The sequence below is a fragment of the Nyctibius grandis genome, chromosome 25, assembly GCF_013368605.1.
Source record: "Nyctibius grandis isolate bNycGra1 chromosome 25, bNycGra1.pri, whole genome shotgun sequence".
NCBI classification, from domain to species: Eukaryota; Metazoa; Chordata; class Aves; order Nyctibiiformes; family Nyctibiidae; genus Nyctibius; species Nyctibius grandis.
The window spans coordinates 5,133,981-5,148,916 of NC_090682.1; the positions used below are offsets into that span (position 1 = coordinate 5,133,981).

At 53.8% G+C, this 14,936-nt stretch overlaps 1 protein-coding gene across 1 annotated transcript in view; it reads left to right on the forward strand.

Annotated features, from left to right (window-relative positions):
* The first annotated feature begins 4,416 nt into the window (after positions 1–4,416).
* NECTIN1 (nectin cell adhesion molecule 1) overlaps positions 4,417–14,936 on the forward strand; it is a 64,119-nt gene continuing 53,599 nt past the window's right edge. The window contains exon 1 of the mRNA XM_068418379.1: positions 4,417–4,999. Within this exon, the coding sequence (XP_068274480.1) occupies positions 4,918–4,999 (82 nt within the window). The 5' untranslated portion in view covers positions 4,417–4,917. The remainder of the gene's footprint in view (positions 5,000–14,936) is intronic.

A 14,936-nucleotide genomic window follows, 5' to 3' on the forward strand; every position in this document is an offset into this window, starting at 1 on the left:
CACTGAATTGCCTTTTAAAAGGATGGTACTTTCAGATCTGAAGGAGTATCTGCTGTCTGTACAGTGTATATGTGTGTGTACGTATGTCTGTTCATGTAAGCATGTAGGAGGCTATATCAGGAGAGCTCAAAAGTGAAGCCAAGCAGAGAATCAGCTCAGGAAGCCCTTTGCACCTCTGATCCCCCATTGTTGACTGCTCTGCAGACACATTATGTGTGTTTACAGATGAAAAAGCAAAAATAAAACTGATGCTGTCTTTAAAATTCTGCTCAACACAGCCTTCTGCACTGATTCAAAATGTTTATAAACACAGAAGTTAATGTAATCAGCACTGCAGCAAATACACCCCAGGTACACAGCGGCGACAGGAGTGTCAAACACGCTCCCAGCTCAGAATGACAGGCCTCTGCTGTGGGCTCTTCATCAAACAAAAGCAGCTGAAAAAACCCACTGAGGAATGTTTTAAAGAGCAATTCCTCCTCCGCCTTCTTCCCTCCTTCCAATCCCCTCTGGTAATCATAATTGTAAAAAATAATATAAGATGTCCATTCCCACTGAGCCTTTCAAGTCGACGGGCCTTGCCAGACCGTGTGCGTGCAGGGAGCCACTGGAAAGCAGCCACTGCTCGGGAAGGGGAGCGGAGGCACAGCCCCAGACATCAGGGGAGGAACCGGAATTCACCAGTGTGGGGGAATTCCTGGGTGACATTTCCTCCTCCGTGGCAGGCAGCAGCCCCGAGGATGGAAACGCAGCGGTCTCCTGAGGGCTATCCATCAGCCCAGCCCCATTGTTCCTAACCGTGTGCTTCGCTCATCCCAGAGCCGATAGGAGCTGTGTTTACAAAGATCTGGCCGAGCCATTTTGCCCTGACTCCAACCCAGCAACTGTTCAGCCTCAGGGATGGATGTCAGCTTGCCAGGGAAGACCCCATCCGAAGGAGTTGTGTCATTGCAGCACCCTTACCAAACCCACCCCGTGTCCTCCTGCACGTTGCCAAAAGACCACGCTCAGCCACGTTAGCCAGTGGGAAGGATTTTGGGAGGCGCACGTAAAACGTCCTATTACAGCAGGTTGCTGCAGAGACGTTACCTCACATGTCAGCATCAGCAGAAAACTCTTGTGCTAGCTGAACAGCCAAAATGCTGGGAGGACAAAACAGTGCCGACTACAAGCAAGCCTTTTTTTTTTTCCAGCCAAATGTTGTTTCACGCTTTAATTGCAATTTTCAAGAACTGTATTAGCATGACAAGTTATATGTTGGCCAAGTTACTACACCATTTCTAGTATCTGTGCCTAAAACAGATTTCATAGGGGTGTAGAGGAAGGGGCTTGTATAACTTTTGGATCTCTGTTCTGATGGCTAGTTGCCATCTAAAATGAGACTTCTACCATCCCTAAAAATCAGGAAGGAGTAAATATCACTCCTGTACAGTATTAGGAATGATTTTCCTTGGGGAAGGAAGGATTCCTTACAGCTCAGTCCTTCGGACTATCTGAAGCACCAGGTGGGTTGTTATTTCCTCCCTTTGTTTCTGGTGGAATATGTTTATAGATTTATGAAAGGGATTTCTGAGCCTCAGAGTGATTCGTGTATTCCTGTACTAGCAGCGGAAAGGATGGACAACCTTGGAAACCCCTGCCCTATTATTGCAGCCACAACGGGATACAAAGTAGTTAGGGCTCCTGCTCCCACGTGGCTGGCTGGGATGCCGTTTAGAAACTGTTCCGAGGGTTAGAAACAAGGAAACAATTGGCTGAACCAGCTGATATAGCAAGGCAAAAGGCAGCCCCATCAGCCCCTCAGAGAAGGTGCACACAAGACCTCCCCAAATCAAAAAAATAAGTATGATGCAATTAAATATGTTACATATTATGATCTTCCTCCCCTAGAAATAACAAAAACTGCCAAACCGAAGTATTCTACTCCTGCCTTTCCTGCTCATGCAGAAGTCCCCGTGGGCTTCATGGAAATTTTGGACTCACAAAAAGCTGCAGAACAGGGGCCCCATGGCACTGTGTAATAAATCTTAGAAGTTAACAGCCAGAACTGTGCCAAATGTGATGGGTTTTGCTTTGTGCAGGATCGTGAAAATAATACATTCTGGCTCAATAAGTTAGGCCTGATGCACCAGGGCTAGCGGTCTACTGCTGCTCCTAATGAATTTACATTTTTGTCTGAAATGTTTGAGGTCTGTGATTTGGGAAACCAAGGCTCCGGGCTCTATCAAATCTCCCCACATTCTTGAAGGGAAATCTTAATCATACCTCAGACGTAGCACTGAAATGTCACCTTGCTTAGATCAAGCTATGATCAATCCTGAGTTTTTCTTTCTGCGCTTGAGTTCAGATTTGAGTTTGCATCAAACCGGGTGGGAATTTCCTGTACTTACCATGTCTGTTCTGGGTCACCTGCAAGCCCCCAGGAACAGCGTTCCCCTTCCTAGCCCTCAAAGTGAATAACTAGGGCAACTTCAGTGTTTGCCAAAGCATCACTGCTCCCTGCAGCCAAGCAGTGCACCAAAGGGTTGCCAAGGGTGAGAATGGACCTGCCTGGTGTACTGCATAATCCCAGCTTTGGCTATCCTCTTTCCTTTCGCAGAGGTTTTCCTGTGAAGGAAACCCTGAGCGTATGAAGCGAGGGTAACCAACCCGAGATGTCTTTGCCTGGGTTTGCAGAAAGCTTCAGAAGCGCTGAAGTCTGGCCGGCCCCACACATCTCATCAGAGGCTAGCTCAGGTGCAACTTAGGGAGACCTGCCCAGGGGAGTAATGTCTCGTCGGAGGTATCTCTTTAATGATGCCAGGAAAAGAAGTAATGAGACTTTATGGGTTAAAGGTGAAACTAGCCAGCTAAACACTCCAAGGACAGGAAAACCAACCGCTGAAACAACTGTTGCAAGGATGCCGGGAGTTCTCCATGCCTGTCCACAAGGACAGGGGGTTGTGCTCCTACGCTCTGGCCTGCAGCTTTACAGAGGAGGCAGGAGGCAGAAACCATTGGGGCAAGTTCAGCAGCCTCCACTCCACAAGCAGGATGTCCAGAGGAATCCCAGTGGCCTTAAAGTCTGTGAATCTATTAACTAAACCTCATTACTACGTAATAACTTTTGTTATTTTGGAACAAACCTTGTATCTGGCTAATCCGCTTTGTTACAGAGCTGCCCATCCTTCCCTCAAACAGGAATTAACTTCTAAAGGAATTAAAAGGAGGAGGAGACTGCTGAAGGGGTCCTTAGAGGTATCTTTTTATAGCTGCTGGCTGCCCTCCCCCCTTCCCTTCTCCACGATGTGTGGTATCCTTCCCCACTGATTCTGTCCTTTTCTGCTTGCCAGGCATTGATTTGTTCCTGTGTTGTTCTAATGGAGCTTGAAATCAACATGACTTTGTTGTTGGTTGTTGTCATTGTTGTTCACATCTTTCTTTGGGGTTCAGCATCCTTGTTGAGGCCAGGGCAGCTCAGGAGCTGGCACTAGCAGGCTAAATACCTCCTTAGCAAAAGATCCACAAAGGCTGTGTCTGTGTGCACATAATAAAGGCTGTTACACAGCACAGCAAACCAGTGCCTCCCTCCTCCAGCCCTTGTGCTGATTCTGAATCCCCTCGCTTATCAGGGCACACAGAATGTGTCCGGAACAAGCTCCTTCTTTCAGCAGGCCCCATGAAAACGCTGTATATTACCTAGGGTCTACATGCAAAAGCATTTACAAGTGTAAAACTAGATTCCATGCGATAGCTCTGTCTATTTCACACGGCGTTTACGTAAGGTATTTTTATATGTTGTATCAATGGCCAGATCGGTAAGGCTGCTGTCACTGCCAGCAGCCACGGCCCGGGCGTTCCACCATCTAAGGAAATTCAAAAAATAAGTCCACAAAACCCGAGAGCACCTTAAGAAACCTACCGAGCGGCGCCCTGGGCTGCGAGCTGCCCCCCTGCAAGCACGCCGGACACCCGCCGAACAAAAGACAGCTGCCAACAGCAGCCAGCGGGAGGGGAGAAGAGGCGAGGGGGCGAGGCTGGGGCATCCCGACCACCCCCCTCCCTCCCGCAGCCCCGGGAGCCGGGCGCGGCCATCCCCCCGGCGGCGGGGCGGCTGCCGGAGCGGGGGCGGCGGCATCGCGGGCTGCGGGGCAGGCAAAGAGTTAACGCTGCTCCCTCCTTCCGCCGTGCACTGACATCACGCAGGAGAGGGCGAGCTCCGCCGCCGCCCCGCCCGGCACTGTCTGCGTGTGCGAGCGGCCGTGCCTGCCAGCCCGGCCAGCCCGCGATCCCCCCCCGCCTCCCGCCCCGCGGCCGGCCCGGCCCCGCGCCCCCCGCCCGGCCATGGCGCACCGCAGCCAGCCGGCCCCCGCCGCCTGAGCGCCGCCTGAGCGCCGCCGGGCTCCCGGCGCCCCGGGGAGCGGAGGGCAGGCAGCGGGCGGGGGCTGCCGAGCCCCGGCCGCCGGAGCCACGGGACCGCCGCGCTGCGAGCGGCGGCAGCAGCCCGCGGAGGGCTCTCCCTCGCGCTTCTTCATTTGTTTTTCCTCCCCCCTTTCTTTTTTTTTTTTTCATTTCCCCCTTCTTTTTTTTTTTTTTATTGTATTTTTCCCCTCCCCTCCTCACTCGCCCAGCGCTGCGGACGTGCTCGCTCCCGGAGGGAGGCACCCGCGCTGTCCCGGTGCCCCCCGCACCCGCGGAGAGGGACCCCGCCGCGCCCCCGGGCCCCCGCGGATGTGCGAACCTCTCCTCCGGCCGCCCGCCCTCCCGCCGGCTTGCCTGCTGGGCGCACCGCCTCTTTGTCCTCCTCCACCTACATTTTTTTAAATTTTTTTAAATTTTTTTTTTTTAAGCAGACCTGATATCGCCGGGGGCGGGGAGGGTGGGGGGCCCAGCGACGCCGCCACACCGACCCCTGCCCATTTCTCCTAAGGAACTCTCATGGCTTCACGGCTGCAGACAAGTTGCCGTGCATCTTGGTGGACTATCGGAGTTTGCATCCTGGCCGCCGCGCTCCTCCCAGGTGAGCCGCTGCCGGCCGGTCCCCCCCAGGAGGCGGTGGGCTCTGCCGGGGGGCTGCGGGGCTCGGGGGGCCCCCCCGGAGGAGGGCTGCGGGGTGCCGGTGGGGGAAAGGGGTGCGGGAAGTGGTGCGGAGCGGTGGGGAAGGGTGGGATCGGCTTTTTGGGGTGCGCGCCCGGGTCTGGAGCAGGTGTGGAAGCATCTGCGGGAGGGTGGGAGAGAGTCGGGGCCGATTTCATCTCTGGCATGGAAAGGAACAACACGATCGTTTGTTTTGGAAGCAGCTGCAGGCAGCGGGCTCCGAGTCCTGGGAGCTGAGGCGGTTTGTTTGCTTTTTGGATCGAGCAACGTCTAGCGAGGCAGAGCAGCCAGGCTTCCCGGGAAAGGGAGCCACGAGGCTGGGTAACGAGCACAGATGGTTCGGAAGGAGAGATGGAAGGTTTCAGCTGCCCAGCATCCCCCAAATCCCCGCTCCCCTCAACACACACACTTCCCACGGAGAGGGGCTGGACCGCTCCCGGGTTTCAGACCTTCCTTTCACTGCTTTTGCACTCGGGTGCCTGATGGCATCTGATCCATCCCTTTGGTTCTGATCCATCCCTGGAAAGGAGGAGATGGGCAGAGATTTGGATCGACTTCTCCCCAGCTCGTTCGACCTACCCCGGCGGCTGCAGAACAGCCCGTGTGTCCCCACCCCAGGGCTCGGTCCTGCCCTGGGCTCTAGCACAGCTCTGAGAAGCAGGAGAGTGACCCACTTTGTGAGGTGCCCTGGGGGGGACTCTTTTATTCTGCTCCGGTGCAGAATGGGTTAATGCCATCCTGGAGAGCTTTCCGGAGTCGGCTGTCGGAGACATGGAAGGGTCACCAGCAGTCTGCGTTTACAGTGCTCATGAATGAACTGGGAAATGCAAATAGGACCAATGTTTGCCCTTTTGAAGCTAGGCTCGTGGTGCCTGGGTCTGGAGTGTGTGGCAGCAGGCACATGTGCCTCCTTCAGGTCGGCATCCAGCCTTCTGCAGGGGTAAGAGGCAGCGTGTGCCTGCAGAAGGAGTGGGATCTGCAGCTGGAGAGAAGTTGCGGTGAAGGCAGGGTGGAATTGCCTCTGCTCCTTCTCTCGTTGGGCTGGGGCAGCATCCTAGAAGAGCAGCCAGGCTGGCTGGGCTGTGACTGAGATGTGGCCGCAGTTAGCAAGATCTGGGCCAAAGGACCGGCCATCAGAGCAAATGCCAGGGCCCAGGGTTCTCTGGTGCTAGCAAAGACAGTGGTGATGACATGCAGGGCATGAGAGATCAACAGAGCACAGTGACTGGATGGTCCAGCTAAAATGGATGAGGACAGAGGTGAAATGGGAGGGGGTGGTGGTCAAGAAACCAGGGACACTGTGAGAGGGAAAAGGTAAAGAGAGTGATGAGAAACCAGGTGTGGGTGTACCTGTGTGTTCCTAGGACAAAGGGATCTGCTGTGCATTGCAAAAAGAGGTGACGGAAGGGACAGCCTCAGGCTCCCTGCACTCCTCTGTGCTTCCAGGCAGGTGCCTTGCTGAGCTCTGGCTCCTCACAAGCAGTCCCAGAACTTCCCATGCCATTCTTCACCTGGTCTTCCCTCCTTCTTCATCCCTCCACTGAGCAGCCCCATGCAGGAAACCTTCCCCACAACCCCTGGGAAAGGCACTGGAGGTGGAGTAATGCTGTGTAGTGACTGTGCTGAGTAAACCAAAGGGTTTAGGCTCCCCCAGTCCCTCTAGGAATTGCTTTCACCAAGGAGATACACAGACTGTGACCCTGGGGCAGCCTGGCATCTCACCTTGTCCTGCCAAGAGAGACTTTTTTCCCCCACTTATCCTATTTTTGGCTGTTCTCAAGGCTTTGCTGCCAGCAGTCAGGCAATCTTGTCTCCTGGCACTCTGCAGTAGCCTACTAGTTTGTCTTGCACTGTCCTGCTGACAGCTCTGCCAGGATAAGCCAGTGGTGCATCTAGCGGTGCCTTGCCAAGCGAAGGGTACGGCCAGCTCTGCAATGCTCCGGGAAGATAATCCTTCCCAACCCCCGTCCATGATCACCGAGGACCCTGCAGCCTCTGTGGGCAAGACTCTCGGCTGGGCCAGTTTAGTGGGGGATGCACCACATCTGCAGGAACGGCTGATCCTGTGTTACGTATTTATTCATTCATTCGTTTCATTCATGTGTGCGCTTATTTGTACTGTGGATGCATCCCAGAGCTGCAGGGAAGGACCAGCACGCTATCGTGCTAGGTGCCGCACACAGCCACAGCCCACCGACAGCCCTTGCTACACCGCAGGTCTGGATGTCATACCGAGGCAGGTAGTTCCTCAAGTTCACAATGCCTTGCGCCAAAATCAGCTGAGGGGAGATGTTTAACAAGCCATATGTAAGCTTTGAATGCAGAAGTTTGCTTATCAAGGAGAAGGGGAGAGGGGGACTTAGGATCCTCTATTACAAGTGAATTAGTATCTCTGGACTTTGGTGGAGAATGTGGTTTGGAAGCTAGCACCCAAGAAGGATGAGAGGAAGGCAGGAGACACTACCAGCTTTCTGGAAAACCTTTCACGCTCATCTGACCAATGCCATTTCATTTCGTTCCCATCCACGTATACTACCTCCCCCTTCTGACAATGTTAGCTTTTTTTCTGATAAGGAAATAAAAGTTCCCTGCTGTAAAAGCTGTAAGGAGTCCCTCATAAAACTCTGCTTTACAAATTGTCTTTAATGTGATTGGCTCAATCGTCCAGAACGGATTCAATTCAGGGTTCCTGCAGCCTTCCATGCAAATATGCCTGCCTGTCCATTTGGAACCATTAACCAGGTATCAGCTCAGGCTACGGCATTAGGGCTTCAAGATATTGGTACGAGTAGGGCTTATTGAGAAGCTGCGGGATAGTGGGGAGGAGAGATCCTGGGAGGCTGATCTTCAGAGGTCAGGAACACTCATGGTTAAATTTATGCTTTACGGGTCTTAACAATCTGTCTGTTTATCCCCGCCATGAAACTCGGTACAGCTTGAGATGCAACCACGCAGAGCAGAGGCGTTCATCCTGTGCTTGGTCCTGCATCTGCAGACCTGGGCCTCCATTTCCAAATGCTCCCCTCTGTCTGGGGACAAATTCCCATCTGCTATCACTGGGCTACCTCTTGGGCTCCAAGGGGGGCCCGTGAGTCTTTCTTTGCAAAGTGCTTTGAGGTCCTCAGCAGGGGAGAGCTGGAGAGGTGTTTGCAGCTTTGACACGGGGTTTTTCCATCACAGCGCTTGAAAGTAGCATTGACTGAGCTGTAGTGACCTGGAGGCCTTGGGTCAAACTTAGCTGCAGCTGGAGGGGGGGGTTCCTTTTTGGGGAAGTATTACAGCTCTCTGGAGCGCTGGGAATAATCAAAGTGTGTCACTGCAGGTTCTGGTCCGTCTTGTACTCTATAGAGCTGCTTTAATATCCCAAAGCAGCTTCCAAAAGGCAAAAAGTTGCCAGTGTTTTGTTCAGCCTTTGGTTTGAGTTCTTAGTTGTTATTTTTTCTTTCCACCACCTGTCTCCTTCCAAAACTCAGAAACAACAACATCAGGCTATTTCAGGAAGCAAAAGTGGGTCCTTTGCTGATATTTTCTCATTAAACCTCGCTCGTTGCAATGAAACTGACCCATCGAGTTTTAACCTGGAGTGAATTGCTGAGCTCATGTATGTGTCAGTGTGGGTGGGACGACAGGCTGCATTGGGAGCCAGCTCAGCCCACAAGCAGAAGGGTGTCTGCCCCATGGCCAGAGCCAAGGGACGACCGTGGTTAATGCTATTTGCTCTCTGAACCGGCAGCGTTAATCAAGCAAGAGCTCCCAGCCCACTGCACATGGGTCCATTTGCAAAGAGATGTGCAGCAAAGCAGGGGCATTACCACATCCAGCAACACAACTAGCACGAGGCAAATGCTCGCAGTTAACTGGTGGCTAATGAGATGCCCGTGCTGGCGGACCCTGGCACATCTCTCCTCGCATCGCCCCTCCTCTGGGCTGCAGCTGGACCAGCCACAAAGCCAAGCTGACAGGGAGGCACCAGAAGGATCCTTTGGGCACTGCTCACACCTCAGCTGAATCACAAAGGGAACCAGAAGAGCTGGTTGTCGTGACCTGCTTCCCAGGGCTGCGTTTCCACTGGCACCCCTTGCCCTCTCCTAGTGCCTCTAAGGCTGGGGACAGCGGGGACAGCCCATCACAAGGCAGGGGGAGAGCAGCGAGTGGCTACCACTAGCCAGGGGAAGGCTCCTTCCCACCTCCAGCACGCTGGGGATTTACACAGCACTGCCAGCAGACAGGCACGTGGGGGAGATGGTGGGGCAGCGCCAGGGGAGAAAGATTTTTTGGAAGAGCAGAAGTCAAGCTGCCTGTGAGTGCTGCAGGGATGAGCTGGTAAGTCCTCAGATGGACAGCCACAATCCCCAGGGCCTCTGAGAAAAGGTTTGCGTCTTGCAACATCATTGCTCGAGGTCGTGATGGCTCTTGCTCAGTCCTTTTCACAGGCCAGCAAGGCATATCGGTGCAAAAAGCAGAAACAAATGAGAGAGGGACAAAGGTACTCCAATCTGAGCAACCCCTAGAGATCTTGCTTTTTTCAAATACGTCAGATTAAATCAGGGCAGCTCCGATGCAGGGTGAGTTGGTGCCGCCAGCCACTGGAGCTGGGACCCAGTTTGCATTTGAGACACCTATTGCGTTAATTACCGGAGCACAGCCATCCCAGCACAGAGAATTCAGAGCTCTGCAGTGAGCACTCCCTAACCCAGATTATTGTTTCAGGTGAAAATTTGTTTAACTAAGGAATGAAACCTCTCATGATACATCCCTCTGCTCTCCTCCTGGCTGCTGTTGAGCTGCAGATATTCTCCTGGCCTTACAGTTTTCTTTGCTTCTCCCAGTGAAGCTTTAGTCCAGGCTAGATTGATGCACGTACCCTCCCAGCACACATGCACGTACCCTCCCAGCTTGGTTTTCAAGGGGAACCCCTCAGCTCCATAGCAGAAGAGAAACTCCTGCCCAAGCTGCTCAAACGCAGAAGTATCATCCATGGGAGGAAGGACAGTTTCCCCTTAGTCTGTGAGGGAGAGCCCGTGGCAGCCAGACCGGCACCTCCCTGGCCTTCCACTGTACCACCATGCTGGGTTTAAAGTCCTGCATTTGCAGTCTCGTCTCTGTCACGCACAGAAATGGGAAGCGAAATTTGCAGGTGCAAGGGCTACCCTTCCCAGCACTGTGTTATTTTATATGCCTCACGCTGTCGTTTCTGTGTCCCTGCCTCCATGGGCACCGAGGAAGCGTGGGGAGTTTAACGCCTTGCTGCTCCATTTGCCGTTTCTCCCCGTCTCTGGGGCTGATACAGCCGTTCACGCAGGCTGGCATCATAAAAGCTGCGGCAGCTCTCGGCTCTGCAGCAGTCCCAAGGCAGATGAGCAGCAGCTACTGGGCATGAGAGGGGGAGAGAGAGCTTCAGTCCCTTGCTGTTTGCCCAGCCCGGGAGGACAGGGAGTCCCAGGCTAGGGAGGCTGCTTGTGCCCTGCGTGGCATGGGTCTGCAGTGGCCAGAGCCAGGGGCAAACTGGCCAGCGGTCTCTTGTCCCTTTGGCATCTCTGTGGGGTGCTGGGGATGGATAGGAGGAACTGACCCAACTTGATGAACCATCTCTTCTCCATTCCCCACAATAAAGCCGTCCCTGCAGGAGGTTTATAATCCTTCTTTGACATTCTTTGGTGTGATGCAGGAGGAAAGCCTTTCTAAGCACTATGCACCCAACTCTGCCTGCCTCCCTCACTCTGCTCCAGGCCTGCCCTCCCTGGCTCTGAGCCAGTCCAGCTGGAGGTTGGTGTACAGCCCTGCTTGCCATCTTCATTGGACCTACAGGTGGGCAGGGGAGACAAGCTTAAGGAGAGGCAGGACCCATGGGACTCTCCTCTCTGAAAGAGAAAACACAGGGATGGGGTTTTATGTTCCCTTTTCTAACTGCAGGAAATAGCAAAGTGCCTCCATCTGCTCCTGACCATGCAGGCTTGCTACAGAAGGACCTGCAAATCACATCACTTGCCTTGAAGCAGCGGCAGGTACCAGATGGACCACCTGGCTATGAGACAGCAGGTGCTCCCAAGCCTGGTTAGTCAAGAGGACTCTGCCTCCATCTCTCTTCTCAGCACTTCTGTCTCTACCTGGGAAAACCCCATACTCAGACTGATTTTGAGTCTGTTTTTCCTTTCCCATGGCAGATCCATTCCTCCTCCCTGTGCTAGAGCGAGGCATCCGGAGGCATGGCCAGGAGTGACAGAGGGCCCATGCAGCTCGCAGGCAGTGGCTAACATCCAGCGTTTCTGCTCTGGTGACAGGCGAGAGTCGTTCCCAGCACAAAGGCCCGTCTGTGCGGGAGACGAGGGGGCTGGAGCAGAGTGTAGTGTGGCCACCTGAGAGCAAACCCAGCCTTGTTCTCTGCGTGAGGCTAAAGACACAGTATCAGAACAGGCCACTGCAGAGGAGGGTCTCTAGCCACATCATGGGGATCCAGGGGGGACACTGGAGTTCAGCTGGCCTTGTAGGTATCGACTTTTTGCACTGAGGATCCCACACTTGGAAAATTCAGGTTTCATTCCTTATCCCCTGGCAATAATACCCTCTGGACCAAGGGGGATACTGCTTGAGAAGCTTTTCATTGACCATTTTCACTGTCCCTAGGAAAGACAGCCCAAGAGGACAGTCTGGGGGCAGAGTTCTGGCTATGGACTCAGAGTCTAATGCTAATGAGTAGAAGAGGCTGGTGGGACTCAAAAGCTCAATTAGAGGCCTATAAGTAGAGGCTGTTGTGCTGAGTGTCCTAGCAAAGCCAGGGCTTACAAACGGTCCATGACGGGCAGAAGTCATAGACCTAAGGGAGAGTTTAATGCGATGAACAGGGTTTACTCGGAGGCACATACAGAGAGCTGGATAGTTCAGGAGAAAGGTCAGGGTTTCCATCACTTGTCTTCTCCAGATTCTGTGTAGAGCAGCTCGATACACGATGGTTATGCTGGCCTGTGCGAGGCACTAGTGGCACTCAGGGCAGGGGAGAGCAGCAACGGAGGAATGAACCCTGCCCGGTCCTTGAACAGCCCAAACAAATGAGCCAGCTGAGCTCAGAGTCCGGGGCCGGGTGAGTTATCAGCACACTGTGGAGTCATAACTCACCCCTCACCCAAACCCATGGCCGTGAAGGAGGTTCCCTCTGCCTTGAAACATCTCCTTCCCTTCCGACTGGGCCAGGACTAGAAATAAAGAGGCTGTCCCAATGTCTCCCCTTGCCAGCTGCACCGGCACGGTGGCTAGGGACCGAGCTGCAGGAAGGGGTATCTTCTGGGTGCAGGGGAGAACCAAGGCTGCGCCCATTTATGGTCAGTAAGGATCAGGGATGTGTTGCATAGCAGCATCCTTGCCATGCTGTAATTTATATCAGCTGCCACAGTTTCCATTGGATACAGGACCCCTCCTGGCTCTATAGGCAGTGCTGCTGGGTGCTGTCAGTCTGTGCATTGCACCCCGCAGCTGGCCACACGGGAGCTCTGTGTATTTTACTCGAGAAGCATGAGTTCATTTTTGTGTACCGAGGGGCTGAGACTTAGGTGGTAGGTGCTGAAGAAAAGGCAGTCTCAGACCAGCCCAGAATCCATATCTACAGGACACCTATCGTCACGACTTCAAAGCCAAGTGCTGTGCTGGTTGTGTCATATTGGTAAAGCCCATGGTGTCTAACGAAAGGCTTTAGAAAAGGCTTCTTGCTTTTCTCTTCGAAGCCATGGTTATGAAAGACACTCGTGCACCAACACATGAATCAAGATGAGGCTGGGGCAGCCTCTGAACATCTGTGCGCTGAAACAGGGTAGAGAGGGCTTGTGGGGGAGCAGGGAGAGGCCAGGAGCTCTGTGTGTGCAAGTTTTATGAAGAGACTTTTACTAGTCTTGGCTGAGCTTGCCAAACATCTCTCATGTGCTTGGGTTCAGCAAGAACCCAGAGAAAGTGGGGGAGGGCTTATTGGGATCTCCTTGCAGAGGGGGTGATTACAGCGTGCTCTGATCTTCAGAGGCGGCTTGTTTGGGGATTTGCTTGATGCTCTGATGCCTAATGTGTGTGCTTGCGTATCCCTTTGATAGACGCTGAATAGGGTCCTTTTGGGAGGATGACAGCAGTCCTGGTAAGGGGTGGGAGGGATGGGAGGGAGAGAGGCTTGCACAGAGCACAGCTTGTAAAAGGGGGAATGTTCTCAGTGCCTGAGGACCCAGGGGGGCATTAGGAGCAGGACTGAGTTTGGCAGGAGGAAAGCACCCCACTCTCCCCCCCGCACAGGGAAGGAAACACTAACCAACTGGAGGAACAACAAAGCATCAGAAAGGAGAACCGGCCTGGCGATCCTGCACAAGCCGGTGCATGGGTTTCCCTGCCCTGAAGCCCAGGTGACCTTGCCACGCAGAGCAGCTGGGACATGCTGCTCCAGCGGGCAGAGCACCACGTGAGGCTCTGCCCTGGCGCCAGGGCCACGTCCTTCAGCTGACGTCCACGAGCAGGTCCCTGTGCCCTGGTGTCCCATCCCCGCTGTGTTTGGTTACGCGCTCGGGCTCCTGGCCCAGCAAACCAGACTGCTGTTCCCAGGAGGGTGCCGCGGCATAAAGCCATGTCGTGTCATCTCCTGTGGGACGTTATCCCAGACACTGAGTGAGCAGGGACAGCACAAGAGTCACCCCTCAGAATTCAGAGGAGCTCAATTTGCATTTGCTGCTGATTCAGTTGGGAACTGAACTAGCAATTTGCCAGTGAAAGAACCTTTACCCCCTGACTCCCCCCAGTCCTTCTGGGAGTTTGATTTCTCAGCTTACAACAGAACGATGGTGGTAGGAATGAATTCTCTCGGGCTAATATTTCCAGCTATCGCACTATAGAAAGAATATTATTTCCTTCTTTCTTGGCATGGCAGGAACAGACTTTCAAAAATGTACCCTGATTTTTAAATACTCTTTTTGCCTGTGGTGTAAATACTAAAATGTGTTTTTTCTCTCCCCTCTCTCCTGGAGTTTAAAAATATCGCTAGCCTGGGGAGGTGCATCTTTCAGTGAGATTTATAACGGCTGCTCTCAAGTGATGTGGAAAATGAGCCTCCCTCTGCCCCAACCAGCCTGGCACCTTCCAAGAATTTATTTCCTTTATTTGCGTGAGCCTAAGAATACTTAGAAGCTGCATCTCCACCCAAGCACTCTAATTATTTAAGTTTTGTTTATGGCCAGTCTCTGGGGTGCTGAGTAGGTCCAGGCTGCTGATCCTTCCCTCGTCTGGGTAATTCAGCCCTGCATTATTGCCGTTTGATAATGATCAACAAATCACAGATGCTGTGTCTATTGCCCGCTGTGTATCACCCCGGCTCTGTACCTTGGCCGAGCCCTGGGAGCCGGCGTGAGCGAGACGTGCGTGGCCTCTCCCTGGCAGGGCTGCTGCGCATAGGCGGGGAGCGGGGAGTGAGATGTGGGCAGAGGGCTGTGAGTCAGCACGGTGGGGAGCTTGCTGGGGCAGGGACTTTAGCTCAGCACCTGGCGTGGCAGGGATCCTGACCTAGCTGAAGGCTTGAGGTGCTATCGCAGCTTTGCTTGTGCTAGGGCTGAGCAAGGAGCAGGCGGCTTCCTATGCGAGCACAAAGCTTTGGCTCATTCCTGCCCAGCCACCCGAGCCCTGCTCAGTGCCCCGTGCCATGCCCATGCCGAGCTGCTGCATGGCTTATCCCGGGATCCCCGCCCTCGCTTTTGTCTCTGGCAGCCGGTGGGAACCCCTTGCCATGGGGGGGGGGCTGAGCGCTGCTGGGGAGGCAGGAGACGGGGGTGTCAGGAGGCAGTGAGGAGGGCTCTTTTCCCACCCCCGTGCCAAAGCCTCCCAGCCCCAGTCCGATCCACAGGAAT